Raw genomic sequence first — 26,561 nt, forward strand, 5'->3', positions numbered from 1 at the left:
GTGGGGGTAGGGGAGCAGGTCGGAGAAGAAGTCGCCAAAGCGTCCTGCGTTGCGCCGGGAGGCCGTGCGCGGGACGGCGCGCGCCCGTTTCAACCCCGCGGAGCTGTCGCCGTCCTCCGTCTGAACGAGGTCCCCTGCAGCCAGGTGCACCGGACGGCGGAGGAAGCGGCAGGTATGCTTCTCCCGGCGCGACTGGCGTCCCTCGCGTCCGCTCGGGAAGTCTTAAAGTGCGAGCACGACGGACGGGTTCACGCTTTATTGGCTCGCGGCGGCGTGTGTTAGTGGCTGGGGCGGGGAGGGGGTTGCTGATCTGAGCTAATTAGCTTGGAGTGGCCCGGGGAGCGACGGCGCATGCGTTGGGAAATAACGGTGACAACCCACCTATTTGTTACCTGTCGAACCGGTTTCCATTCCGCTGCCGGTGAGGTGGCCTCGCGGGCTGGGCGGGGTGGCCGGGAGGGGGCGGGGGGCGGGCGCAGGGCCCCCAGCACACCGCTGCCCGCCGGGGACCTCCCAGCGGGAGTGCTAGCGTTCGCCAACCGGAGTTTCGGAGGGAGCAGAGGAGGGGAGGGGGGGGCAAGGGGCAATGTTATTCGGCGCTCGCACGCTCTGCGGGCGATGAAGTGAAACTCGCCCGACTGGGCCCGGCCCGGCGCGCCCCGGGCGCCTGGGGAGGCGTGAAGCCGTCGGGCGGGACTGGGCGGCCCGGCCCACACTTGTTGAACCGGGCCCGGGCCCAGGCGGCCCCGGGTCCCAAACGCCTGGCTGAGCAATTCGTGGTTCAGCCCAGAGGGAGATATTTGCTGGTCGCCGGCTCCGTTCGGAAAGGCACGCGGGGCCGCAGGAACGCGCAGGCCGGTGGGCGGGCAGGCCGGGCCTCGCCGGGCCGCAATACAAAGCGGAGAGCAGCCGTAGGGCCGGGCGCCGAGCCCTGCCGAGAGCCCGCCTTCTGGCCGGGCAAGTGTGGAAGGTTTCGTGGAGGAAGGGGCGTTTAAACCGTTCCGAGTCCTCCGTGACCCCGAAAGACCCCAGCGCCTAGTCACTGGGGCTCACACCGCCGCCCCCACCCCCACCCCAGAGCCCTCATCTTTGTCCCAAATGGCCGGAGTTCAGGTGCAGCAAGACTGGAGGTGAGCCGAGGGCAGAGGACCAACTTACTTTGCCTGGCTCCAGCCACGGCAGGCAGGGAGCTCGTGTCTTGGCCCCAGAGCCCAGCCTTGGCTGAGACTCAGCCTGGGACCCCTCACTCTAGCCATTAATCATGCGCTGCCCAGTCCCAGGACCCGCCTCCTGGAGGGAGGCCCCGCCCTCCTCAGAAGCTGAGGAGCACTTGGTGGCCTCCATGAGGCGCAGTAACTGTGCCACTTCGGCCACTGGGCTTCTCTTACCAGCTGAACTAGTAAGGGCAGGCATGGGACCCCTTCCTCTTTTTAGCTCTCCCCCTTCCCCCATGTAAAATAAAATAATATTTCAGAGTCCCTACCACACGTATACCTTTCTCACATATTAAATGTTTGCTGCAACAGATTAGGAGGAAATGAATCTGATAAGTGAACTCACACAGTTCAAAAGTCAGGACTCAGAAGAGGAGCAGCCTGCTTATGGTGGACTTTCAGGCGTCTAGTGGAAGAAGGTAGTTTTTCAAGGGGGAGGCTTCCAGAGGCCCTTTACATGCCCCCACTGGACTTCTGTAGAGCACTCCCTGGGCGGGTGGGGAAGGTGTGGACTTTGGGGGCAGATGGGCCTCCTTCTCTGCTCCTTCCTGGAACCTGTGAGTCTGGCCAAGGGGCTTTCCTTTCCAGGCTGTACCCTTGTCTGTCACCTGAGAATCCCATCATCTACCTCTTGGGTCCACGGTGAGGACGGTGTGAGCTCTGGCAGGGGTACTAATGTTTGCCCCCTTCCCCTTCCTTTCCCAGGCTCTACTTCCCTTGTCAACCCTCCACTCTTACCCTGGGCCCTTCCGTTCAGTTGACAAGCGAGCACCTGCTACTTGCTTGTCTTTTGAATATATCCTGGGCAAATAAGTTTGACTAACACTGTCTGGGAGAGAGGTGAATGTAGTTCATTCACCCAACAAATATTTATTGAGCACTTTGGTTGTACCAGACCCTGACAGGGGCTGGGACACAGTAGGGGCTTCGTGGAAACTCTGATGAAGTTTCGTAGATGATGCTGGACACAGAGGCAGTCTTTCTCATCGGGGGAACAACTCAGATGTCTCCACTTGTGGAAAGAAAGTTACACAGTGTACGGAACGAGGCCCAAGGAGGGAGGGATATTCGTCCATGCTGTCCACTGCTGTATTTCCAGCATCTACAGCTGTGCCTGGCACATAGTGGGTTGTCAATAAATATTTGTTGAATGAATGAATATCCTATGTTTCTTGACTCATGTGACACATTCAGCCTTTTATGTTCCAAATTTGCTAGAGGCATAAATACAAAGCAAATTTTTTTATTATGAGGAAAGCTATAGTGCAAGTTCAGTGTAATAAAGGGCAACTCTCAGAGATGGGGGGGTGGCATGGAGAAATGTGACTATCTAAAGGACCAGTGACAAGCATGTCATCCAAGCACAGAAATCCAACGTTGCCACTTTTGTCCATTTGGAAACTGGAAATCCAGATTTATGTGTGAAATCTACCAATTTTTATTTATTTATTTATTTATTTACTGGCCACGCTGCACAGCTTGCAGGATCTTAGTTCCCTGACCAGGCATCAAACCCCGGGCCCTCAGCAGTGAAAGCGCAGAGTCCTAACCACTGGACCACCAGGGAATTCCCCAAAATCTACCAGTTTTTAAATGTTGACTTAGCTTTTTTTTAAAACATGGAATGAGTCCAATAATATACATTCGTGGGGCAGATTTGACCCGTGGGCTGCCAGTGTGTGGCCTGTGGTTCATGAACCAGACAATGTGTGTGAACTTGGGTAAACACTGAGCTGAACCGTGAGCTCCATAAGGGCAGGCACCTCCTGCTCTGTTCACACAGTGCCAGTTCGATATCGTTCTCTCCTTCCTTAATTCAGTCACCAAATATTCATTGAACACCTACTATATGCTAGCACTGGGTATCCCGTGATGCAAGGCAAACAAAGAAATAAGGAAATGATTAGTGTGATGCAGGACATTTAACTAGTGATGGGATGGTGACAGGCGAGGGGCGCTGAGATCTGAATGAGAGGTAGGAGCCAGCTGTGCAGAGCAGGGAAGAGCCTGATCCGTAAATGGATCCGATGGCACAAAGGCCCCAGAGCAGGAGTGAGCAGCGCCTGTGTGTGTGTGTGTGTGTGTGTATGTGATGAACCGAAAGGCGAGGTGGCTGGATCATGAGGGGATGGGAAATTGTAGGAACTGACCCTGAAGAGGCAGGTCGGTCATGTCATGTGAGGCTCAGTGTGGTGGGAAGCCTTGGATCTGCTATGGGGAGAGGAATGTGTCACCAGGCGAGGGGTGCTGAGGGTGGCAGTAGGGAGACCAGTGAGGAGGCTACCGTAATAGTCCAAGAAGGAGGGGATGGTGGCCTGGGCCAGCTGCAGGCAGAGCCATGAGTGCTAATTCCAGGTGACATGAGTAGCCATGCCTCTTTGGTACAGTGGACAGGGGTGTGAAGGGAAGCAGAACCCTAGCAGGCAAGCAAGGACCATGTTCCCCAAAGGCTGGTGGCTGGCAGCCGCCTTCAGAGCTCGGCTCCCCTTCCAAGCAGCCCAGGGAGAGCTAGGGCAGGAGTCGGATGGAGAGGTTTTGGAACAACCCCTTCCTGTTCTCAGAGAAGGCTTCTGGGGGGAGCTGGGATGGGGTTGGGTGGGGCAGGGGCTTAGAAGCATGGCGGCTCGGGGCAGAAAGGCTTTTGGGAGCTGTGCTGAGAGGACAAGCAGAACAGAGCACTGGACCTGGAGTCAGGCTGCCCCAGGCTCTTAGTCTCCAGGGACTTGGGCTAAGCCCCGTCTGTACAGGGGGCTCTGAGTTCCGGCTCTGCTCCTCAGAGCCGTCAAGAGATGCTGTTGATTCACTTTTGCCCAGAAGCCTAGCAGCCCTTGAAAATGGACTCAGCCTTAAAGCAGGCCGACGGTGCCCCTGGCCACCGAGGCCTCTGCTTGGCTCAAATAGTGGCCTTTCCAGCTCTGTTTGACAGTAGCCCCGTGGAGGCTGCAAAGCCCCTGACAAACTGTGACGTGCTGTGGGTGACACTGACACCTCCATCTCTTGCTGGGTTCTGTCCTGTCAGCTCCCAAAGCATCTGGAATCTTCCCATACCTCCGTCTCCACGTTTACCACCCTGATCCTTTACAACTGAATAAAGTCCTTGGGGCCCGGCGTGCTCTGGCCCCAGGTGGCCTCCTGACCCCGTGCTTCTTCCTTCCCGCTGATGGTGTGTGTGCCCGCCACACTGCTGGCCCTCTGTCCACTGAACTGGCCAAATCCTGTTCCCAGCTCACGCCTCTCCTCTGCTGCTCCTTCTGCCCGGAAGGCTTTTCCCCACTTGATGACTGGCTCTCTCTCGTCACTCAGGTTTCAGCCAGATGTGCCCTCTTCCAAGAGTCCTCTCTGACTGCCCTAGCTAAATCATTGTGCCCCCAGTCACTTCTGTCCCATTACCCTATTTTCTTATTCTTTTTTGCAGCATCTCTCTTTTGAAAAAATATTTATTTATTTATTATTTATTTGGTTGTACTGGGTCTTAGTTGCAGCAGGCCGGCTCCTGAGTTGCTGCTCCAGGGCTCCTTAGTTGTGGCTCGCCTGCTCCTTAGTTGCAGCACGCGGGCTCCTTAGTTGTGGCATGCAAACTCTTAGTTGTGGCATGCATGTGGGATCTAGTTCCCCAACCAGGAATTGAACCCGGGCCCCCTGCATTGGCAGCGCAGAGTCTTATCCACTGCGCCACCAGGGAAGTCCCTGCAGAATCTCTTATTCCATGAAATTTTGATTTGTCTTGTTTGTTCGTTTCTCCCCCAGTGAAAGTTCTGTACATGAGGGACCTCTTTTAACATCATTTTTAGTAGCTTTATTTAGATATAGTTCACATACCATAAAACTCACCCTTTTAAAGTGTACAGTTCAGTGTTCTGTTTTGTTTTGGTTTTTGGGTTTTTTGTTTTGGACCATGCTGTGCAGCTTGCGGGACCTTAGTTGCCTGACCAGGGATTGAACCTGCGCCCTCAGCAGTGAAAACACGGAGACCTAACCACTGGACTGCCAGGGAATTCCCAATTCAGTGATTTTTAGTATCTTCACAGAGCTGTGCAACCACCACCACTGTCTTCCATCACATTTTTATCACCCCAAAAGAAAGCCCGTACCCGTTAGCAGTCACTCTCCATTCCTCCCAACCCCCGGCTCCTGGTACCCACTACTCTGCTCTCTATGGATTTGCATATTGATGTGTTCTTTTTAAAGCATCTCTGTATCCCCAGTGCCTAGTGCTGTGAGGATGGGTATCTCCCACTTTACAGATGAGAAAACTGAGACTCAGGACTCCTCAGGAAACTGACTTTCCCTTTTTTCAGTGTGCCTAGTGTCTCCACCGAACTGGGCTGCCCTGGGGAAGATGGAAACTCAGCAAAAAGAGAAGAAATGAGTTGTGGGCATTGAGTGGGGAGTTCCCTGCTCAGCCACTTGCTGCAGCCCACACCTGGGCCCTCTCGGCTGGGAGGTCACTCTTGGGGGTGGGCTTGCTGACTGCAGATTCAGTGCTGGTGGTCTGAGTTCAATGTTATGCCTGGCCTGTGCCAGGGACAGTACCAGCACCACCCTCCCACAGGGGAGCAGACATCTGGGCAGGCAGGTGAAGGCTGAGAGTAGCTGTGTGAGTGGAGGGCCAAGTCAGGGATAGCAAGGGGCTGTGGGCTGAAGTCCAGGCTCCACCTCTTAGGAGCTCTGTGACTGTGAGCAAGTGACTGCACCCCACTGGGCCTCCCTTTCCTTCTCTGTGAATGGTACCCATCCTCAGGTACCTCAGGGTGCTGTAAGCCTCAGTGGATCCATGTGGATGCTTCCACCACAGCATCGAGAACTACACATGGGTTCCCTCCCTCCAGACCCTGGGCCCCAAGGAGCAAAGGCTCAGAAAGGCTGGCTGCTGTCAGAGGCTGAACAGGGGCCAGAGCCAGCATTGTAGTTCCTGACCCTTTGAAGCCTGTCTCCTCAACTGTAAAAGGGGTTTAATAATCATTCCTCCCTCCCTGTAAGTGATAAGGGCTGGGGATGTGCAGTTATCAGCACCCTCTGGGCCTCAGACAGGGAAACCAGACAGGCTCCTGTTACCCCCAAGCTGCCTTCCCTCCCAGGGCTGCTGTCATCCGGCCTCTTTCATCCTAGATTTAATTAGCCAGGCAGCCCCACTCCACAGCCTCTCCGGCCGAAGTCATCACTCCCATTTTATAGGTGGGGAAACTGAGGCACCTAGAGGGAAGTAGTTTGGGATTGCCGCCTGTGAGTCAACTGTTGAGCCAGGGCCCAGAGGAGCTGGGACTGGGTTTTCCAGCTGGACTTGTCCCTTGGGGTGGATCCCTGTCTCCATCCCCTTGGCACCCTGGGCACCCAGAGAGCCTCTTTTCCAGCTCTCTCTACCTCACCACTCCCTACCACCTCCCATCTGGAGGGCAGCAGGAGGGGGTGGGGAGGGGCCTGCCAAGCCCGGGGAAAGGTGAGAAACTAGTTGGCAGCGGCTGGCATGGGGGCTCAGGCCTGTTTCATCTTCAGAGCGGGCTAATGAGAGCCAGAGGCGTTACTCAGATTGGCGGGCTGTGGGTGTGGGGTCTGGACGCCCGCGGTTCTGTGCCCTGGAAATCAGCGATCAGTGGGGCGTCTGCAGCCTGGACTCTAGACCCAGGAGGGGCTGTTAGCTGAGCCCCAGGCCCAGCCCTCTGAGTGCCCCCAAACAGCCCTGCTTCAGCCCTCTGGAAGTCAAGAGTGCTGGGCTCGGGCACTGCTTGACCCCAGATCTCCTGCGGCGGCAAGGCCTCAGTTTCCCGGTCCGTGCTAAGCGTGCTGTGAGCCCCGTGACCGGCCAGGCCCTGCCAGTCCTCACGTCTGCATCCCGTTGTTTTCCGGCTTCATCGCAGCTTGGGACTTGGCCCCGCCAGCTTTACCCAGGTCTGGCTGCCGCGACCCTAGCCGACCTTCGGCGCGGCCTCTGCCAAAGGTCAGCAGCTTCCGCCTGCCCCGACCCCGGCGCCGGCTCAGCGCCCCCAAGCCGAGCGGGTGGGGAGCCGGGGCCGGCGTCGGGGAAGCGAAGCCAAGCCCTGCGGCGCCCGCCCGACCGGTTTAGCCGGGCCCACGGCGCGCAGTTCCTGCGGGCGCCCGGGGACCGCACCTTGTACACCCCCCAGCGGCCACACGGGGAGCCCCAAGGACTCCAATCCGCGTCACCCCCAGGGGCCGCGGGCGGCTGGCGCAGGGTGCGCCGCGCCCGGGCGCCGGCGCGGGGCGCGCTGGTTGCCATCCTCAGCAGTCTGGCAGGCGCGGGCGGGGCCCGGGCCGCTGTCCACCGGAGCGCCCTGAGATTGCAGTCCGCGCGCAGAGGGGACCCTGGCATCCGCGAGCCCAGGCCCACCCAACTCCACCGCCTCTGCCTGGGCCTGCAGCGGTTCCGGGGAAGGGGAAGCCTGCGCACAGCGGGACAGTTACTCAGCCCCATCGAAACCAGCGAGTCTTCACCTGCCAGCAGGGAGGGCGGGGGGGCGGCGGCCCGGAGGGCGGGGGAGGCGGTGGCCCCGTTACGGCCCCGCCCCCGCGAGGGACCCGCCTCAGTTCGGCCGCCCACGCGCCGCGCGCCCCGCCCCACCCCGCCCGGCGCAGCCAGCCCGGAAGTAGCCGGCCGGCCAGAGCGCCAGCGGCCGCTGGGTCAGGCAGGGTGAGAGCGGCCGACCCGTTACCGCGGGCGCCGGGGTCCGGGGCGGTGCTGTGGCTTCGGTACCGGCTGCGGGCAGGCGGCCTAATGAGCTCTCGGCACGCACCCCCGCGCCAGCTGCCTGCCCGGCACCCCCGCCCCTGCTCGCCAGCCCTCTTCCCCCCGGGGACCCTGGCGGCCCGCCCTAGCGTCACCCCCGAAACCTCTGGGTTTCATCTCGGGACCCGGGTGCGGGGTCCCCGCTGGCCTCTGCGCGTGGCCGAGGGCGGTTGGGATCTGCTAGGCGGCCCTGGGGTGACAGTGGCCCCTTTGGGGTTGGCGCAGGGGCTCGCGCGCCCTCTGGCGGCCGTGGGGCCCCGTGCGTCTCCAGCCCGCAGGTCTGATCCTCTCTCGCTTTTCTGCAGGGACTTGGCGTGCCTGACCATGGGGCCCACGAGCCGGGAAACCTGGGCCCAGCGCCTGGGCACCTTCCGGGCCAGCCCGTCCGCCTTCATGGCAGGTCCTGAGGGTGAGGATCTGGGTCGTCACCTGCTGAGCGACCTGAGGAGTGAGAAGCTGAGCGAGCCGACTAAGGTAGGCCCTGCGCGTGACCCTTGTCCTGGCCCAGGTGGTCCCTTCAGCCCGCCGTGCCCTGAACCTCAGCTTCGTGATTCCCACCCAGAAACCCCTATCCCCAGGTTTCCTTGCTGGCTCTGAGCTTGGAGTACCCAGCCCAGCTGTGGCCGGACGCTCCTGCGGCCGAAGCAGCTGCCACCTCCCTGTTGGATACCCTGGTCCTTCTACCCCCGCGGCCCTCGGCTCTGCGGCGGCCCCTTCTGCTGGCGGCCACCACAGCCTTGGCGGCAGGAGGTGCGCTGGGCCCCACCTCGGGAGCCTCCCGCCGGCTCTTGCCGCTGCTGCTGGGCTTGGCCTCGGGCCGCGATTTGGGGCGAAGCTTTGGCCCTGCCTCGGAACAGCGCCCCCTGCAGGCCACAGCGTGGGAGTGCCTGCGGGAGCTGGAGAGCTGCAAGCCTGGGCTGCTGGGGGGCTGTCTGGGGCTGCTGCGGGGCCTGCTGGGGCAGGAGGGCCCTGTACAGCCACTCAGCCTGCTGCTGGCACTTGCCCTGCGAAACGCCTTGGTGATACAAGCCAGGGCCAGGGTGGGCCTGCAGGGCCTGCTCGTGGCTGGGGACTGTCCCACTGAGGGTGGTTCCTGGAACTGGATGCTAGCTGAGGAGGGTGATGCCCACCTTCAGCCCCAGGCACCCAGTTGGCCAGCAGCTGATGGGGGGGAGTGTTGCCTTGCCACGCTGGAGCTCAGTCCTGAGGAGGCCCGGGAGCTGCGGGCTGCTGTGGCCCAGCTTCTGGACGCCTCCTACCTGCTCACTCCTGTGGCCCAGGCCCAGCTTCTGTGGCTGCTGGGCTGGGCCCTGCGGGGTCTTCGGGGACAGCCACCAGTGCTCTTCAAGCCACAGCTGGTACGGCTGCTGGGCACAGCACAGCTGACGCTGCTGCATGCCGTTCTGGCTCTGAAGGCGGCCTTTGGTGAGGCACTGTTCACAGCCCAGGATGAGGCCTTGCTGCTTCGCCGGCTCACCTTGGCTGCCCAGCACCCGGCCCTGCCCCTGCCCGCCCATCTCTTCTACCTGCACTGCCTCTTGAACTTCCCTGAGAACTGGCCGCTGGGCCCCGCAGGCGAGGAGGCTGCCCCGCTATTGCTGGGGTCCCAGCTATGCCGTGGCCTCCTGCCCAGTCTTCTGCATGACCCGATGGACCTCTTGGCCCGCCTGCATCTGCTGTGCCTGCTCTGTGTGGAAGACGAAGAAAAGGAGGAGAAGGGCCAGGATCAGAGCCCCCGGCGGTACCTGGAGGAGCTACTGGCTGGCCTGCGGCAGAGGGCAGCCCTGGGTGGTGGCCCCCGGGCCTTAGCCACTCTTTGCTTCCAGGCCTCATACCTCGTTGCTCGCTGCCTGGCCGGGCAACCTGCGGTGCTGACACCCTTGACCCACGGACTGGCCCAGCTGTACCGAGCCCGGCCTGCACTGGCTCCCCATTTCGTGGATCTCTTGGATCGGGTGGGCCCTGAGCTGGGGGAACCCTTGAAGGTGGTCTTGCGGCGGGAGGTGGTGTCCAGGCCAGGCAGGGATGAGGCCCTTCGTTGGCACCTGCAGATGCTGGCAAGGGTGGCAGATGGGGATGCCCAGAGTGCCACCCTCGGCTTCCTGCAGGCTGCAGCTGCCCGCTGCACGGACTGGGGCCTCCAGCAGGCCCTCCTGCAGGTCTGCCGGGCCCTGCTGCGGGCAGGTGTTGGGGGAGGCCTGGCGGACTTGCTGCAGGTCCTGGCCAGGCAGCTGGAGGACCCTGATGGGCGGGACCACGCGCGCCTCTACTACATCCTCCTGGCCCACCTGGAAGAGCCCAAGCTGGGGGTGGCCCTGGGCCCCTCCCTGGCCGCACCTGCACTGGCCTCTTCACTGGTGGCCGAGAACCAGGGCTTTGCTGCAGCGCTGATGGTGCAGGAGGCCCCGGCCCCGATTCGGCTAAGCGTGGGTCCCCACAGAGCCAAGGGCCCAGCCCCAGTGCTGCAGCTCCAGGTGGAGGTGCTGGAGCAGGTGTATTCTCTGGAACTGCGCTTCCGTGTGGAAAGACAGCTCTATGCACCCTTGGGGGCTGTGCACGTGCCCTGCCTGTGCCCCGGCCGCCCCATCCGCCCTCTGCTGCTGCCTCTGCAGCCCCGACGCCCGGCTCCCGCGAGGCTGGCTGTGCGCGCCCTGTACACCACACCCAGCGGCCTCACCTGCCACGCTCACCTGCCACCCCTTCTCGTGAACTTCGCTGACCTCTTTCTGCCTTTCCCCCAGCCCCCCGAGGGGGCCAAGCTGGGCTTCTTTGAGGAGCTCTGGGACTCCTGCCTGCCAAAGGGCACCGAGAGTCGTTTGTGGTGCCCTCTCGGGTCACACGGGCTGGAGGCATTGGTGTCCCGCCACCTGGAGCCCTTTGTGGTGGTGGCCCAACCCCCGACCAGCTACCTTATAGCCATCCGTCTGCCCCCAGACTCGCGGTTGCTGCTGCGGCTGGAAGCAGCCCAGGCGGACGGAGTGCCTGTGGCCCTGCGGACTGATGACTGGGCCGTGCTGCCTCTGGTGGGGGACTACCTCCGGGGGCTGTCAGCGGCTGGCTGAGCCCCAGGGCCAGGCCAGGTAGGAGCAGGACTGCGGCCTTTGCAGGCTCTTGCCCAAGAAGGGCTGCTGAGAGCCAGGATACAGCCCCGTAGCTCCTTTCTGTAAAAAAAAAAAACAAAACAAAAACCTATATTTGCTAACAACACTCACTGGTTTGTTTTCTTTTGGGCCCTGGGTGGGGGAAGGCACACTGGGAGGGGGGTCAGAGGCTCCAGGAAAGCTTCCAAGCTAGGAACCCCCAGACTGCAGGGCATGAAAGTTCCTTCCTGCCCGGATATGCTAGGATTCTCTAGAATCCCTGCCCAGGAGGCAGGAGAAAAAATATCCACATCTTTACTTCCCAGAGAGGGAAAAGCCTTGCTCAAAGCCACCCAGCAATTTAGGAATGAGAGTGAAGCTGGACTTGGGCCTCCTAACCTGTGAGCCAGTGCTATTCAACTCAAGAGGTTTGCAGGATCTCTGCACAGGGAGCTCAGGCTAGATAGGACGAGGGACAAATGGGCAGAAACAGAGGAGTCTGCAGCGGCCTGGTGTCCCCTTCCTCTAGAGCCCATGAGCCACAACTACCGAGCCCACGTGTAACAACTACTGAAGCCCGCTCTCTGCAACAAGAGAAGCCACCGCAATGAGAAGCCCACGCACCGCAATGAAGAGTAGCCCCTGCTCACCGCAACTAGAGAAAGTCCACGCAGCAACAAAGACCCAACGCAGCCAATAAATACATAAATAAACAACATTACTCATTAAAAAAAAAAAAAGATTATAGAATATTGTATCCATCAAGAGAAGAATACATGTTCTTCTCAAGTGCACGTGGAACATCCACTGCGACAGACCACATTTTGGGCCATAAAGCACACCTTAGCAAATTTAAAAGAACAGAAATCTGCTTTTGGACCACAATGGAATTAAAGTAGAAATCAATGACAGAATGATAGCTGGAAAAGTCCCAAATATTTGGAGATTAAGCAACATACTTCTGTATAACACATGGGTCAAGGAAGCCCCATGAGAAATTTTAAAATATCCTGAACTAAATGAAAATGAAAATACAACTTGTCAAAATCTGTGTGATTCAGTGAAAGCAATACTTGGAGTGAGGTTTGTGGCATTAAATGAATATATTAGAAAAGAAGAAAGATATAAAAATCAATAATCTAACCTTTTACTTTAGGATACTAGAGAAAGAAGAGTAATATGAGCCTACAGCAAGTAGAGGAAGATGAATAAAAATTAGAGCAGAAATCAGTGAAATTGAAAGGAATTCAACAGAGAAAATCGATGAAACCAAAAGCTGGTTCTATGAAAAGATCAGTAAAATTGATAAGCCTCTAGCCAGGCTAACTAAGAAAGAAGAGAGAGGACACAAATTATTAATACCAGAAATAAAAGAGGGATCATCACTACTGAGCCCATGGACATTAAAGGGATAATAAGTATTATGAACAATTCCGTGCCCACAATCTGATAAATGAAATGGACCAATTCCTTGAACGATGCAAAGTAACAAAACTTACACAAAGGAAAATAATCTGAATAGAGCTATATCTCGAGAAAGTGAGTCAATAATTAACAGTTGGGCTTCCCTGGTGGCGCAGTGGTTGAGAATCTGCCTGCCAATGCAGGGGACATGGGTTCAAGCCCTGGTCTGGGAAGATCCCACATGCCGCGGAGCAACTCGGCCCGTGAGCCACAACTACTGAGCCTGCGCGTCTGGAGCTTGTGCTCTGCAACAAGAGAGGCCGCGACAGTGAGAGGCCCGCGCTCCGCGATGAAGAGTGGCCCCCGCTCGCCGCAACTAGAGAAAGCCCTCGCACAGGAACGAAGACCCAACACAGCCAAAAATAAATTAATTAAAATAATAATAATAATTAATAGTTATAATGGTTAATACTGTATATTGTTAACATATAATAATAAATATGTGAGGCGACACGTATCAAATCATCACGATGTACACTTTAAATATCTTACAATTGTATTTGTCAATTATACCTCAGTAAAGCTGAAAAAAAATCTCTTAAAATGAACAACAACAAAAATTAGTGAAAATCTCCTAAAAAAAAAAAAAGCAACAGGCCGAGATGGTTCCCTGGTGAATTCTTCTTGTGAAAAAACATTTCAGAAAGAATAACAATTCCTTACAATCTCTTCCAGAAAATAGAAGCAGAGGGAACACTTCCTAATTCATTCTATGAGACCAGCATTACCCTAATACCAACACCAGAAAAAGACATCACGAGAAAGGAAACTACAGATCAATATCACTCATGAACATAGGTGCAAAAATCCTCCACAAAAAAAAATTAAGAAATTGAATTCAATATACATAAATGTATGCTAACACTTTAAAAGAGTAAACAATGGAAAGATGAACTAAAATATTTAAAAGATCACATAGGGCAGGAGAGAACAGTTTGCAAGGAACAGGAATAGACACTAGCTTTCTCTAAATGGATCTTACTTTGTAGTTTGATTTTGGAAATGTAAATAATCACATAAAGTAAAAGTAAATCTTTTAAAAGCTATCTTGAAAAGTCAGAAGAGAAATGAAACAAACGATCCTAACTTTGTATCCAACTGGTAGCATAACCATAGAACTTAAAACCAGTAAATTGATTGTACATCCTAGTGGAACATACCTTAAGGACAAAAAGAACTACAAAAATAAAATTTTAAGCTGTTTGGTAATCATATTGTTAGCTGCAGTGTTGCTATTTTTATTCTGAGACTGTTGTGTATGTAGTGTGGAACCAAGTTGCTGAGAACTGGGATGTTTGAATGTAGGAGGAAAAGATATAAAGGTAAGAGCAATCAGGTTAGTAAAAACCCTGTAGTCCTACATGTAATAGTATAAACTCACGAAGTATTCTCTTTTTGAAAGAGAAAAATACATATTTCCTAGCTTTGTCCAACTGAAAACATTTAGAAACCATGTCCACTGAAAACATCTAGAAACAATCTAGCAGTCATGAGCACATCTAGTGTCAAACCGAATTAGTAAATATCAATTCTTAGTAAAAAGAACCAAGGATCCTTGGAGAAAGGATCCTTGGATGATTCCAAGTCTGGGGCGGGAACTGTTCAAGATGACCCAGGAATATCTTGTGGTTCTGAAAAACAAGGAAACCTATAAAAGACTACTAGGGTCGCATCAAAAGACTCAGGAGCTCAGTTGAAGAGGTTCCCACTAGAAAAAGATGGGACAATTTCAGGATCAATAAGAATAACAAATACAAGTAACTGAAACATTCATAATGTTAAAAATCCATTATTTAATAATGATACCTATTTAATAATGATACCTTTTTTTTAAAGGTCACCATTGGAGCATGCCAGGGAAACAAGTTATTTCAAAAACTGAGAAATAGAAGGAAAGTATCAAGCAATTATTTTGCCTTTTTTATACTCAGTGTACCAATGGGCAACCAAATAGTTGATGAGGGGACATTTTCTTTTTAGGAGTATTCTAATAAATGAAGAAGAAGTGGTGGACTTAGAATATCAGTTTTGTAACCGCTAGTGAATTGAAGGATCTGGGCAATGATCACCCAGGGCTGCTAACATCACAAAAAAAGGGAAACATGAGGTATTATGTCCCTCCTGATGGAAAAACACACCACCTCCCTTGAAGCAGTCTTCCCCGTCCCCCACAAAGAATCTGATAAAGCTTCTAGATCTAATTACTAATTTACAGGAAATACAGGGCAGATGAACACAACACTACAGGAATGCAATCACTAAAATCCAGACTATGGGAAACTTACAGAACCAAAAATGTAAAAATAAATCAAACATCTACTCCCAAGTTAAAAAACCCTTAGTAGTACAGCTTTAACAAGATATATATATATAAGCAAATTGAAAGGCAGCTTCGTGAGTATTGGTGAAATAGCATAAGCATTCCCATGAAAGTTTCAGGAAAAAGAAAAGGATGTCTGTTGATACCAGTAACATTTGAGATTGTTCTGAATGTGCTAGAAAAGAAAACAAATTACATGATGTAATGAGGAGGTAAAATTATCATTGTTTGAAAGTGAGATGACTAATTCTGGGAGACCCAGGAAATAAAACAAAAACTATTAGGAATAACGAAAATTTTCAATAGATATCTGTTTAAAAAATTAATATGTAAGAATCAACAGCTTTGGGACTTCCCTGGTGGTGCAGTGGTTAAGAATCCGCCTGCCAATGCAGGGGACACAGGTTCGAGCCCTGGTCTGGGAAGATCCCACCTGCCACGGAGCAACTAAGCCTGTGCGCCACAACTACTGAGCCTGCACGCCACAACTACTGAAGCCCATGCGCCTAGAGCCCGTGCTCCGCAACAAGAGAAGCCCCTGCAATGAGAAGCCTGTGCACTGCAGAGTAGCCCCAGCTCACTGCAGCTAGAGAAAGCCCGCGCAAAGCAACGAAGACCCAACACAGCCAAAAATAAATAAATAAATTTTTTTAAAAAAAGAATCAACAGCTTTCCTGAAAACTATGGCCTACAGGCCAAATCCAGCCCACTGTGTTGTTGCAAATAAAGTTTTATTGGAACACAGCCATGCTTATTTACTTACATATTGTCTATGGCTGTTTTTATGCTACAATGACAAAGCTGAGTATTTGTGTCGGAGACCAAATGTGAGGTTTGCCAACCTCTGCTATAGATAAATAATCATCAGAATGTAAAATGGAAAAAAAAAAACGGATCTTGTTTGTAATAGAAACAATATAAGCTATCTAGGAATAAGCTTTAAAATATGTATAAAAGAAGAAAACCCCACAACTGTATGGATAAGACATAAAAGGAGACATAAATAAATGGTATTATGTATCTCATGCTTGGTAGAAAATGAAAGCAAAACTCTATTTAATCTGTCAATACCCTCCAGCCAAAGACCACCAGGCACGCATCTGTAGTTATTAGTTTTGCAGTGTGGGGTATCTCAGTAAGAAGGCATTAGGAAGGATTTCTAGGATTTGGGCTTGTGTTGGGGATATGAGGGAGGGTTTAAAGAAGTAGGACTTTTCTCTGGATTGGATGCTGTCAGCAAGTGGGAGTATTTCTATGATGGGATATGTTAACAAATCTTAACTATACGGAGGCTAAAGCTGCAATTGGTAAAGTAGCAACAGAAACTTATATTATCCAAGATAGAGGGATTTTCATTATTTTTGTGTGTTGGACAATATTTGTGTCTTTGTCAGTGTTCACATGATTACAGAATGATCTTGTTTTTGTTTTGATCCTTCACATCACAGAGTGACCTTGTCTGATGTCTATGTTCTGTGAAATTGTTCATGTTCAACAGAACACCAAGGCCAGCTCCTGGATGTCCAAGGATGTTTTTCTCTTTCTCAAATCTATAATTAAATGCAATTTTAATGTTAATTACCAGTTATGTATGGGTTCGTTTTATGAGAGTACTTGCCAAAATCTATTTAAGTTGGGTATCTGGACAAATAAACATTAGGGAAGAGTTAAGAAATCAAAAGGGAAAGAGTACTGCGAAAACTAGACATAAAAAGAAAAGGCTGATATATTTGACTACAAAAAATAAAAGTCTTCTCTGTAATAAAAATGACCAATACAGAAGCTTGTAAGACAAACTCAGGTAAAATATCTTCAACACATTTGAGGAAGGGTTGATAATCCCTAGTTAAACACACACACACACACACACAAACAAGACAAAACAAAACACTCTCTACCAGTCAATATATAAAAAGTGAACTCTTAGGGATCGTTTTAATGTTTTACAATAAAAATATACTATTGGAAAAAAAATTTCAAGAAAAAAATCTGGGGCTCGAACACAGAGAGGCGAGATTGCAGAGGAGTGTCAGAGAAGCCTACGCTTCCCAGGAGGCTCTGCGCTGACTGCCCCCGGCCTCCCGACAGGCTCCGCGCGCTTTACGCGCCAGCTTTGGCCTTAGCCCGCGAGCAACGGGGTCGCGACAGACAATGGAAAGCAGCGACGGGGAAGCCATCGACAAGCGCCGCGTCCACCTGCGCCCTGTTACGCTGCGCGATCCCGCCCCCGTCTTGCTGCACCTTCTGCCCTGCGAAGTTCTGGTTAACCGGCCCGCCCCCGTGGGGCTCTTCTTCACCCCGGCCATCCGCCAGGGTCCCAACGGTGAGCGCTCTCGGCTGGACTACGGCTCCCGGCAGCCCCCGCGCTGGCGCCGCGCTCTCCTCCGCGAGGAGCCGGCGCGAGGGCTCCCGGGGATCGTGGTCCACCGAAGGTGGCGGGAGGGCGGCTACCGGGCTTGCTCCGCTAGGCCTGGATCAGACCTTCACTGGGGCCCTGCGCCTGCCTCCTCCAGGACTGGAAGTGTCGTTCCGGGGCCGCAGTCTACGCGGCGAGGAGGTGGTGGTGCCGCCCGGCCTCGTGGGATATGTGATGACAGAAGAGAAGGGAGAGGTGTTGCTGGGGAAGCAGGACTTCTCGGAGGGTTTGCAGGATGACGAGCAAGAGGAGCAGGAACTGGTGGAGCCCCCGGAGGCGCTGGAGCGCGACTTCGTGAGCACGGGGCTATAGGGTTGCAAGGGAGCGCGGGTGGGAGCGGCGGCCCCGATGCTGAGCCGGGGCCCCTTCCCCAGGACCGCTTTATCGGAGCCACAGCCAGTTTCAGCAGCTTCACCCTGTGGGGCCTGGAGACTATCCCCGGTCCCGATGCCAGAGTGCGTGGGGCCCTAACCTGGCCCAGCCTCGCTGCAGCGGTGAGTACATGGATGGGCCCCCTCCCTCCCAGGCCCCATCCAACCCCCCACCCCCCGCCCCTTCAAGGTGGTTTCCTAAGTTGTCCAGAATCTTGCCTGTGAGTGAATCTGGGGGCTTCGGGGCTGGGGAGACCAATGGGGCAGATGGAACCTGGGTCTGACTGGAGGCTTACACTGGGTAGGGGCAGCAAGGCTTCCCCACCACTCTTCTCTGGCCTTCTAGAAGGGCTATGATTTTGAGCAGCTGGGTCTCTCCCCTGAGGATCTAGGCCACCCAGTCACTATACTGCAGAAATCCAATAGTAGAGGTGATTCCTGTTGCAGATTCACGCACAGGTACCCGAGGACTGAGAACCAGAGCTTGAAATTGAAAGCCACCGATCCCTTCACCCCAGTAAACCCTTCTTCACTTTGGAGCCTGATTCCATCACCCCAATAAAGGAGCTCGTCACAGAACACCTGTAAGTTTGCCAGCACCTTGGCGCCAGCACTGCCCCTTCTCCCACAAGGACCTTTCACAGCTCTGACCTATAGAAACAATTTATTGCCGGGGGCAGTGGGGCAAGAGAGGCCAGAATTCTGCAGCCAGTTCCCACCCCACCCCACCCGCAGCTCCTACTTTACAAAAGAAATTTGTACAGCCACCAGTCCTCTATACAAGCCACCCGCACCCCCCCATCTCACTGTACACAGCTGCCTGGCTCCCTCTGGTCCCTGGTTCACAGCAGGCCTGGACCTGCAGCCAGCTGACCTTGGAGTTGACCTGAGCCCTGAGCTCACCTTGGTGCTAGGCACCAGCAGGCCTTTACCAGGCCTGTCCTCTCCTTGTGGAGTTGTCCTCAGCCCTGTCTCCCTTGGCGCGCCTCTTGGAGACCCCAGTGGGGGAGGGATGGGCTATCAGCCCCAGTTCTGCTGGCTTTGCTGGCACTGCCACGGGCAGTGCCTGGTCACCATTTTCCCCTCTTGCTCCAGTCCTTGGGAGTGAAGTGCAGACACTTGGAGTCGATCCGAAGAAGCCGCTTGAGCATAGCCCGTTCGTGCCCATCCACGATGTCCTCCGACAGTGTGAGGATATACTGGCCCTGCACAGGAGACGGGGCCAGGTAGGTCAGCCCACGCGGGGCCTGCTCTCCGCACCCCTACACACACCTGTCTCCCCCTGCCTGCCTCCCTACCTTGTAGTAGTTGATGAGGTTGAGGTACTGTAGAGTGGAGATGACATCCTCCTTCTTGATGCTGGTAATTTCACTGATCTCACTGTGGGAGGGCAAAGATCAGGTCCCCTGGGGGCCTACATCTCCGCCCCAGGCCCCCAGTAGCCCGAAGAGTGAGAAAGCCCAGGAACAGACACGTCATGCCATGCACCCCCGGGTAGGCAGGGCAAGGCTCACTTGATGGTGATCTGCGGCCTCTCCCCGCTCTCTGACTTCAGCCCCATCAAGATCTCCAGAATGGTCTGGGACCAGTAGCTTCGGTAGGATAGGAGGCCAAGATCCGAGAGGGGCTTCTCAGGGGTCCCCGTTTTCCCTTCCACTTTGGAGAGTTCATAGCCTAAAGCAATGGAGCAGGAGGGGGTGGGTGAGCAATCACAGCGTTATGCACCCATCGTTTAAGAATGCAGGTTGCAGAGGTAGACTGCACGGCTCCCATCTTGGGCCTGCCATGTGGTAGTTCTGTGCCTCAGTTTCCTTGTAAAGGACTAGTTAACATACTGTTCACCTGTGTGCTGAAGGCACTGAGAGAAGCAGCTACAATCAACTAGAAGCCAGTGAGGGCTTACAGGTGGGATGCGGGGAGTGCAGAGAAAATGGTTTGTGGGAAGTAAGTGCCTCCAACTTTCCTCAGTCATACCAGACTCTCTGCGCCAGGATATGCGAGGAGAGAAGTGGGGCAGACCCCACCTCTGGTCCAGGCCTGAGGATGCTTGCATTCTCAGTCAAATCAGTCCCCCGGCTGTGACCTGAGAAGCATCAGCTGCTCTAAGACCAGGCTGGCCTGACTGGGTGGCTGGGAGGAAGCAAGGAGAGGGGCACCAAAGCACTTCCCAAGTCAGAGGGAGGCCATTCCTCAGCAGTAAGCTACCTCTCCAGTGGCTCTCTCCCTCCCACTCTGACTGCTCTGCCCTCCTCTACCCTGCTGACCACTGGGCACTGGCAGGCAGTTCCTGGTGAGACCCTCAGGCCCTGCAAAACCCTGAGCGGTTTCACATCTCTTGGACAGTATTCATTTCCCCATCAGGGCCCTGAGATGTCTCCACTACTTCTACTTCTAGAAGCCCTTCTTTATCCTCAGTCATAACGAGCCTTGTGTTGGATCGTAGCCCTTTCTGCTTTCCCCCTTGATTCATCTTTATCAGCCAGTCTGACCCTCTTGCCCAACTTCCTGTGCCTTCCACCAAGCAGCCCGGTGGGGAGGACAGAGAGGCTTGTGCTTTGGAGGAAGGAAGCATGAAGAGGGAAGGGGCACACTTGAGTTCTTACTCAACTTCTGGGGGAGTGCATGCAGAGTCTTGACAGATCAACTGGAGGCCACACTTGCCTCCTCAGCTGCAGGAACTCCCAGCCCCTCCCAGTGAACACCGACCCACCCTCTGGAGCTGCCTGGAATGGTGCTTCTAGTGTCCTGTCTGCTCCTGCCGGGCACAACTGAGCACGTTTCCTTGGTGGCCCCGCACACATCCCATCTCCACTGAGGTCTGAGCTCCAAGGCCTAGACTGGCTTTCAGCAACCTTCTGCTCTTCAGGCAGAAGGTTTCCTGAGGATGTGACCCCATCTCGGCATCTTTCTATACCAATAAAATTTCTCAGAACATGACAGTGATCAAGTCAGGCCTCCAAGTCTTCACCAGACAGCTAAGCCTCCCTCCTTATCTCCCGGGTCAGAGCTTGGTTATCCCAAGGGTGTAGTGAGTGGTGAGTTGAATGGAATGAGGGTAAGAGGCTGGGAAGCAAGAGGGGGCCTTGGGGGCTAATGAAGAGTTCATGTCTGATGAGGGGCAGAGGCCAGATCCCTGTGAGTCACGTTTGACGTGACATCTGCTGTCCCCAAGGCTCAGGGAACAAGTGGGGAAATGAACCACAGGTCCTTGCCCAGGAACGTGCATAACCGCACAGGACCAGACAGCTGAGCAGGAGCGGCTCACTTGGCTTCTGCCCATGCCCTGGGCAGGAGCAGACAAGTCAGATTTGGGAAAAGTTGAGTGGTACTTAGAACCTTGGCCAAGGAACTATGAGGGGCTGAAAACCTAGTCCAGACGAACAGGGCAGTCACCCCAGAACGGAGAGAACCTTGGGAGAGTCTCATCTTTATTTCTAGCCAGTTCCCCTGGTGACTGGACAGCACAGCCGGGGCTGGGAACACAGCAACCCGACATGTCTGTGTGCAGCATCTGTGCATGAGACAGCGACGGGGCGTGGGCCTCCCAGGACCTGCCCCCAGCCCCCGGCCAGCAGCACAGGTACTCACTGAACTCGATCAGCAGCTTGCCGTAGCCGCGGCGCTGGTAGGGAGGCAGGGTCAGGATGCAGGCCACGTTGTAGTCTTCTGTGGATTCCTTTTCCTGGAAGAGGGGCAGGTGAGTGTGAGGGAAGGGACCTCGCTCAGGGCAGCACTGAGGAACAGCCTGGACGAGCACTCACCTTGGAGAAGTAGCCCACGATGTGGAAGCCCTTGCAGTCATACTCCGTCATGACGTAGAAGAGGAAAGGGTCTGTGTCATAGTACAGTGTCTTGTGGTCGAGGAAACACTTAGCCAGAAGACACAGGTTCTGGGAGTAACTCTACAAATGAAAAGGTCTGTCACCACCCTGGGTACCCAGCCTTGAGCATGGCCATTGGGCCAGGGTCAGCCTGAAGCTTCTTTGTCCCCCAGGCTGATAGGTGAGGAGCCTTCCCCCCTGGGGCCTGACCCAGTCCATCGGTCAGGCTGTCCGGTGCATGGGCCCTTCTTAGTGTCCAGGAGCCCATGTTTCAGCTCTGTGATGGTGTTCAAGCACCCACCTCCCGGTGAGCTGGCCAGGTCTGTTCCTGCTCCCCATACCCCCATCTAACTCTGGCCTGGAAGCCTCCAATGCCCTCTGCCACAGTTACCAGTCAACAAACTGATGTGTCCCCATGAAGAAAGACTGACCAAGGATTATGAGAAAAGCTCTGCCTGTGTGACAGTCTTAGGAAACTGGTTGTCAAAAAAACAACACTCTGCAACCCAAAGTCACACCTCTTGAGAACTGATCTGCTCTTCTACAACAGGGGTAAAGAATTCTGGAATGTGACAAAATAACTGCCTCAAGGGCTGCCCCAGCAAAATTATTAATTTTGCTACTTTACTTCTATTCTCACAACTTTCCTGCATTTCAGATTTGGCTTTTTAAGCACCTGCTGGGCACGGCCATGTGGATACCCAAGCCCACACTTAATACAGTTAACAGTGGTTAAACCAGCATCTTCCTCTCAAGTCCCCCCACCACCCAAGCAAGAGCTGTCCCCTGCCAGTCTAGGTGACTGCCTCTCCCTCCCCGCCCTCCAGGCCCCAAAGATGGAGGCATTTCAGTTTTAAAGGTCCCTCCAGGTTATGCCCTTCTTCCTCCCTACAGCCAGACTAAGGCAGGTTTGAAGCCCCAAACCTGTAGTGTCCCCACTTCCCAGCTGACCTCAATCCCACCACCTGAGCTCTGTTCCATGTAAGAGAGCCTTGCCTCATCCTGTCTGCCCTCCAGGCAGAAGAAAGGATCTTCGCCTTTTACACTGTCTCTGCACATTTTTTTGCATTTCACAGATAACGCATTTTTTTTTAACAAATTGAAGGTTGTGGAAACCCTGCATTGAGTCTATCGGTGCCATTTTTCCAAAAGCATTTGCTCACTTCATGCCTGTGTCACATTTTCATAATTCTTGCAATAATATTACAAACTTTTTCATTATTATTATATTTGTTACGGTGACCAGTATTCTCAATGTTACCACTGTAATTGTTTTTTTAGACACAATGCTACTGCACGCTTAACAGACTACGGCATAGCGTAAATGTAACTTTAACATGCTCAGGGAAACCAAAAAAATTGGTGTGACCACTTTATTTCGATGTTCACCTGATTGCGGTGGCCTGAAACTGAACCCGCAGTATCTCTGGGGTCAGCATCCGTTCCTGCCCTTCAGAACCCACTGCTTGTGTCACGGCTCAAAGGTTACCTCCTCTGTGAAGCTCTGCTGTCCACCTCTTCCGGATCCTGATAACCCACCCTTCGTGTTTCATGACACGTGTCACACTGGGATCTATGCAGCCATTAGCACGTCTGCTTTCCCCTGTGAGATTCTGTCTAATTCACCTTGTACAATATCTCCCACCACCTGCCCTACAGCAGGAATGCAATAAATGGGGTGAACAGATCTGTTAGCCAGAATGGTCAGTGTTTTCCTGAGCTGGAAGAAGCTGCTCACTTGACTCCCTCAGACTCCCGGCAACAAGGACTCCCCGCTGCCCCTCAGCCACTGACCTTGTTCTTACGTCCATCGATCTCAAAGAAGGAGATGGTGCCCTTTCGGTAAATCTCGTTGCCTGGAGGATGTCGCAGGTCACACTTGGTCTGAGGAAGAGAGAAGAATTAGGGGTGGGGGTGGGGGGTTGCTAGGAGGGTGGCCTCCTGGGACCCCTCATACCAAGTGACGCTGCAGACACTTGAGGCTTCGGCCGTACTTGAGGCAGAACTCGCAGAGGTAGAGGACGGGCAGCGTGGTGAGCTCCTGTGGGTATGGGGAGAAGTACCAGGGCTTGAGGCGGTGCCGGCCCAGCTCGATGCACTCGATGTTCTTCATCCGGGTGACGATGTCGTCGTGGCTCCGGTCAGACACCAGGCTCCCAGTCATGCGAGGAGCTGACGGTATTCCATCTGAGCTGTCCTGCGAGTCCTGCCCAAGGCCGGTGGAAGACACCAGGTTACAGGAGACAATTCAAGCAGGGCGCTTTACAGCTCCCAGCCTTTCCACAGGTTTCCTTGTTCAAACCTAACAGCAAACCTATAGGGAGAGGTACTAAAATCCCCACTTTCCAGTTAAAGAAACCAAGACTTGGAAAGTTTTCATTTGGAATGTAGAAAAGATCACCCAATGCCTGATCTGAACCAGCTCCGCCTCACTCCTAATCCCACCAACACCATCTCTGCTCAGCACCCCTTGTTCATTTTTAAACTAGTCGCTAAAGTCTCCGCCCTGCCTATGTCCCCTCCTTTTCACCCAGCCTCCCTCTTCCTCAGACCCACCTCATCAGTGCCCAAGCAATTCGATTTTCGCTTCCGCCCTGGCTGAGCTGCCACTGCCCTACGGGCTGATCCATTCTGCAGATGAGAAAGTAGGAATAGAAAAGAGAGCTGTGAAATGCCCGAAAGGGGCTACCAGAGATTAGAAGAAGGGAAGGGAAGAAGAGAGGGTTTGGGGGACTCACCTGGGGAAAAACTGAGGCTGGGGCTGTCTCGCTGGGCACTGGAGTCGCTGGTGAAACCACCTCCACCTTCCGTTTCTGCAGAGAGAAACCAGGACAGGTGGGTCAGAAGGTAGAGAAGGTGGGACCTGAGAGGAAAGCAAGGTCCCTGGAATTGCTGAGGGTACCGTTGAGCGGTGGTTGGGCTGCAGGCAGGAGCTGGAGGAGAGCGGCTGGTCGGGCTCGCCACCGGGAATGGCCTCCCGCTCCTTGGGCAGGTTGAAGCGGAGTGTGATCTGGACCGGGATTGGCAAGGTCTTCCCGCTGGCCTGGGCGGAGGCCGGCTGTAGAGATAGGTCCAGGGTCTTCCTCTGGGGCGGGGTTGGTGGTGGGAGCAAGAAGGGGAGTAGGGCCCCCTCAGCATGAAGTGATCAAACCCCACCCTCTGCCCTTTCAAGGACACAGGAACAGCCACTGGACTCTGGAAAACTACATCTGCAATTTGGCCCCCATCCTTCGCAAGCTGAAACCAGGGTGGGAGGGGACAGCCTCCAGCCCATCCAGGAGCCACTGAGGCCAAGAGATTTGAAAAGTAGGAGGCAGGAGAGAAGAGGTGAAGCAGGGGACCTACTCACCACCTCTCTCTCTGGAGAGCCGGGGCGGGACCCAGGAAGTCCGTTCTTGGTGGGGGTCTTGGCCTCTTTCTTGGGGAACTGGATCTTCTTTAGGTCCAGCCGCTCGTGGGTCACCCATTCATCCAGGCGTTTGTTGACTGCAGCAGTGGGGATGGCTCAGGAAGGAGTGCCAGAGGCTGCCCCGCAACCCTGCAGCCCCACCTCATCCCGGCCCAGAACTCACAGTCAATGTAATGGACGTAGAAAAGCTTCCGGCCACTGATGTCCTTCACGCTCAGTATCTCAGCCAGGGCTGTGGAAACAGCAGAGGCAAGGGCCTTAGACAGACCAGGCCATGAGGCTCCACCCTCCTACGACCTGAACTCCACCACGAGGCCCGGTTCCTAAGCCCCAGCACTTGGAACCGCTCGCTCAAGCCCCCGTTAGTCACCAAGTGCCATGCCCGCTCCAAGCCCTGCCCGGTCCCTCACAAACGGCTAAAAGCCACGCCCCTCCGGAGTATCTGCGCCCCGCCCGCTCCAGGATTCTAGAGGCCCCACCCCCTCCCCGGGGTTCGGTTGACTCTCCCCCGCCCCTCGCCCTCAGGTTCCTTAGCCCCGCCCCCCGACGTCACTCACGCCACTCATCTTCGTTGTCTTGGTTCCGCCGCAGCACGGGCAGGCGGCAGCCCTCGATTATCTCCCCCTGGGGAGACAGCGCGGCGCCAGGGTCGGCTACTGGGGGGCCTCGGGCTCTACCCACCTCCCCTGGCTCCCTCCGCCCCGCCCCGGGCACCGGACTCACCACCTCCGCCATCTTCCCTCCCTCCACTGCCACTTCCGGCCCCTCTGGGAGACGTCACTTCCGGGACTGAACACGTTGTAGGCCTGGGCCTCCCCGAAGCGGCTTTACGAGAGGACCCTTGACAGACATCGCCGCCCAGCTTGCTGACGGAGCCGGCCCGTTTGGCTGCTGGGGGAATGGTGTGTTTCAAGTCTCAGGCCAGGTCCTGGGTGGAATCCCCACAACGTGCACAACGATTGGAGGAAAACTGAGTCCGTCACGTGACGCTCACTGGGTGCGACGCCGGTCACGTGGGACTGGTGTTAGTGCTTTGAGGGCGGCCGGGCTGGGGCGTCTCCTACTGGCGTAACGATGCGTCGCGAGGGGTGAACTGCGCGTGCTCGGCCGGGAGTTGGGGGGCGGGTCTGGAGAAGTGGCCGGGACTTGAAGGACTCAACGCGTCGCTAAGTTGTGGACTTCATTCTTTAGGGCTGGGAGTCATGGAAGATTTATGGGTTTGTTGTTTTGTATAATAGGTTGCTAATTATAAGAGTAATTACAATATTTTTCATTCATACATTCAACAAGTGCTTAGTTACCGCCTACCATGTGCCAGGCACTATTCTAGGAGCCTGGAATACATCAGTGAATAAAATAATCTCCTCCTCCTGAAGCTTGCATTCTTGGAGGTTGGGAAGAAGAAAAGAGGGGTATAGGTAACAAACAGTAAATATATTTTTAAAATAAATTATCTAGTCTATTAAAGAGTGATAAGTGTTTTGGGAAATCAAAAAAAAAAAAACCTGCAAGGCGAAGGAAATGGGCAGGTAGGCAAACTGTGACCTGCAGGCCAAATCCAACCCTCTGCTAGTTTTCCTACAGCCAGTGGGCTAAGAATGGTTTTTATATTTTTTAAAGCTTGGGGAAATATCAAAAGAATATTTCATGACACATGAAAATTATGAAATTCAAATTTCAGGGTCCGTAAACAATGTTTTGTTGGAGCATAGCCACACTCATTC

The 26,561-nt window shown here is 54.3% G+C and overlaps 3 protein-coding genes across 10 annotated transcripts; 2 read left to right on the forward strand and 1 right to left on the reverse strand.

The window, feature by feature from the left end:
• The first annotated feature begins 39 nt into the window (after positions 1 to 39).
• Positions 40 to 16,628, forward strand: AP5B1 (adaptor related protein complex 5 subunit beta 1). 4 transcript variants are annotated; one of them, XM_082341902.1, is made up of 3 exons: positions 40 to 172; positions 8,262 to 8,430; positions 8,535 to 11,163. In XM_082341902.1, the coding sequence occupies exons 2-3, from the start codon at positions 8,281 to 8,283 to the stop codon at positions 11,016 to 11,018; spliced, it is 2,634 nt and encodes an 877-aa protein (XP_082198028.1). In that variant the 5' UTR covers positions 40 to 172; positions 8,262 to 8,280; the 3' UTR covers positions 11,019 to 11,163. The 4 variants fall into 4 exon arrangements, with proteins under 4 accessions (XP_082198028.1, XP_082198029.1, XP_082198030.1 ...); XM_082341903.1 differs by lacking the exon at positions 40 to 172 and adding an exon at positions 7,565 to 7,652; XM_082341904.1 differs by lacking the exon at positions 40 to 172 and adding an exon at positions 7,665 to 7,860.
• Positions 16,629 to 16,827: 199 nt separating this feature from the next.
• On the forward strand, positions 16,828 to 18,195 carry RNASEH2C (ribonuclease H2 subunit C). Its single transcript, XM_082341950.1, has 4 exons — positions 16,828 to 17,143; positions 17,334 to 17,530; positions 17,611 to 17,730; positions 18,055 to 18,195. Exons 1-4 carry the CDS (start codon positions 16,972 to 16,974, stop codon positions 18,079 to 18,081), a joined length of 516 nt encoding a protein of 171 aa, XP_082198076.1. The 5' UTR covers positions 16,828 to 16,971; the 3' UTR covers positions 18,082 to 18,195.
• A 59-nt stretch (positions 18,196 to 18,254) lies between these two features.
• KAT5 (lysine acetyltransferase 5) lies at positions 18,255 to 26,300 on the reverse strand. 5 transcript variants are annotated; one of them, XM_082341922.1, is made up of 14 exons: positions 25,561 to 26,273; positions 25,395 to 25,461; positions 25,001 to 25,069; positions 24,778 to 24,914; positions 24,331 to 24,513; positions 24,167 to 24,241; positions 23,985 to 24,059; positions 23,386 to 23,634; positions 23,223 to 23,312; positions 21,369 to 21,509; positions 21,196 to 21,289; positions 19,122 to 19,281; positions 18,906 to 18,987; positions 18,255 to 18,812 (listed from the first exon to the last, which is right to left on the reverse strand). In XM_082341922.1, the coding sequence occupies exons 1-14, from the start codon at positions 25,570 to 25,572 to the stop codon at positions 18,678 to 18,680; spliced, it is 1,569 nt and encodes a 522-aa protein (XP_082198048.1). In that variant the 5' UTR covers positions 25,573 to 26,273; the 3' UTR covers positions 18,255 to 18,677. The 5 variants fall into 5 exon arrangements, with proteins under 5 accessions (XP_082198048.1, XP_082198046.1, XP_082198047.1 ...); XM_082341920.1 differs by having other exon boundaries at positions 25,395 to 26,300; XM_082341921.1 differs by having other exon boundaries at positions 24,331 to 24,486; positions 25,395 to 26,275.
• Between the last annotated feature and the right edge of the window lie 261 nt (positions 26,301 to 26,561).

Source organism: Balaenoptera borealis (genome assembly GCF_965194805.1).
Source record: "Balaenoptera borealis genome assembly, chromosome: 11".
NCBI lineage: Eukaryota > Metazoa > Chordata > Mammalia > Artiodactyla > Balaenopteridae > Balaenoptera > Balaenoptera borealis.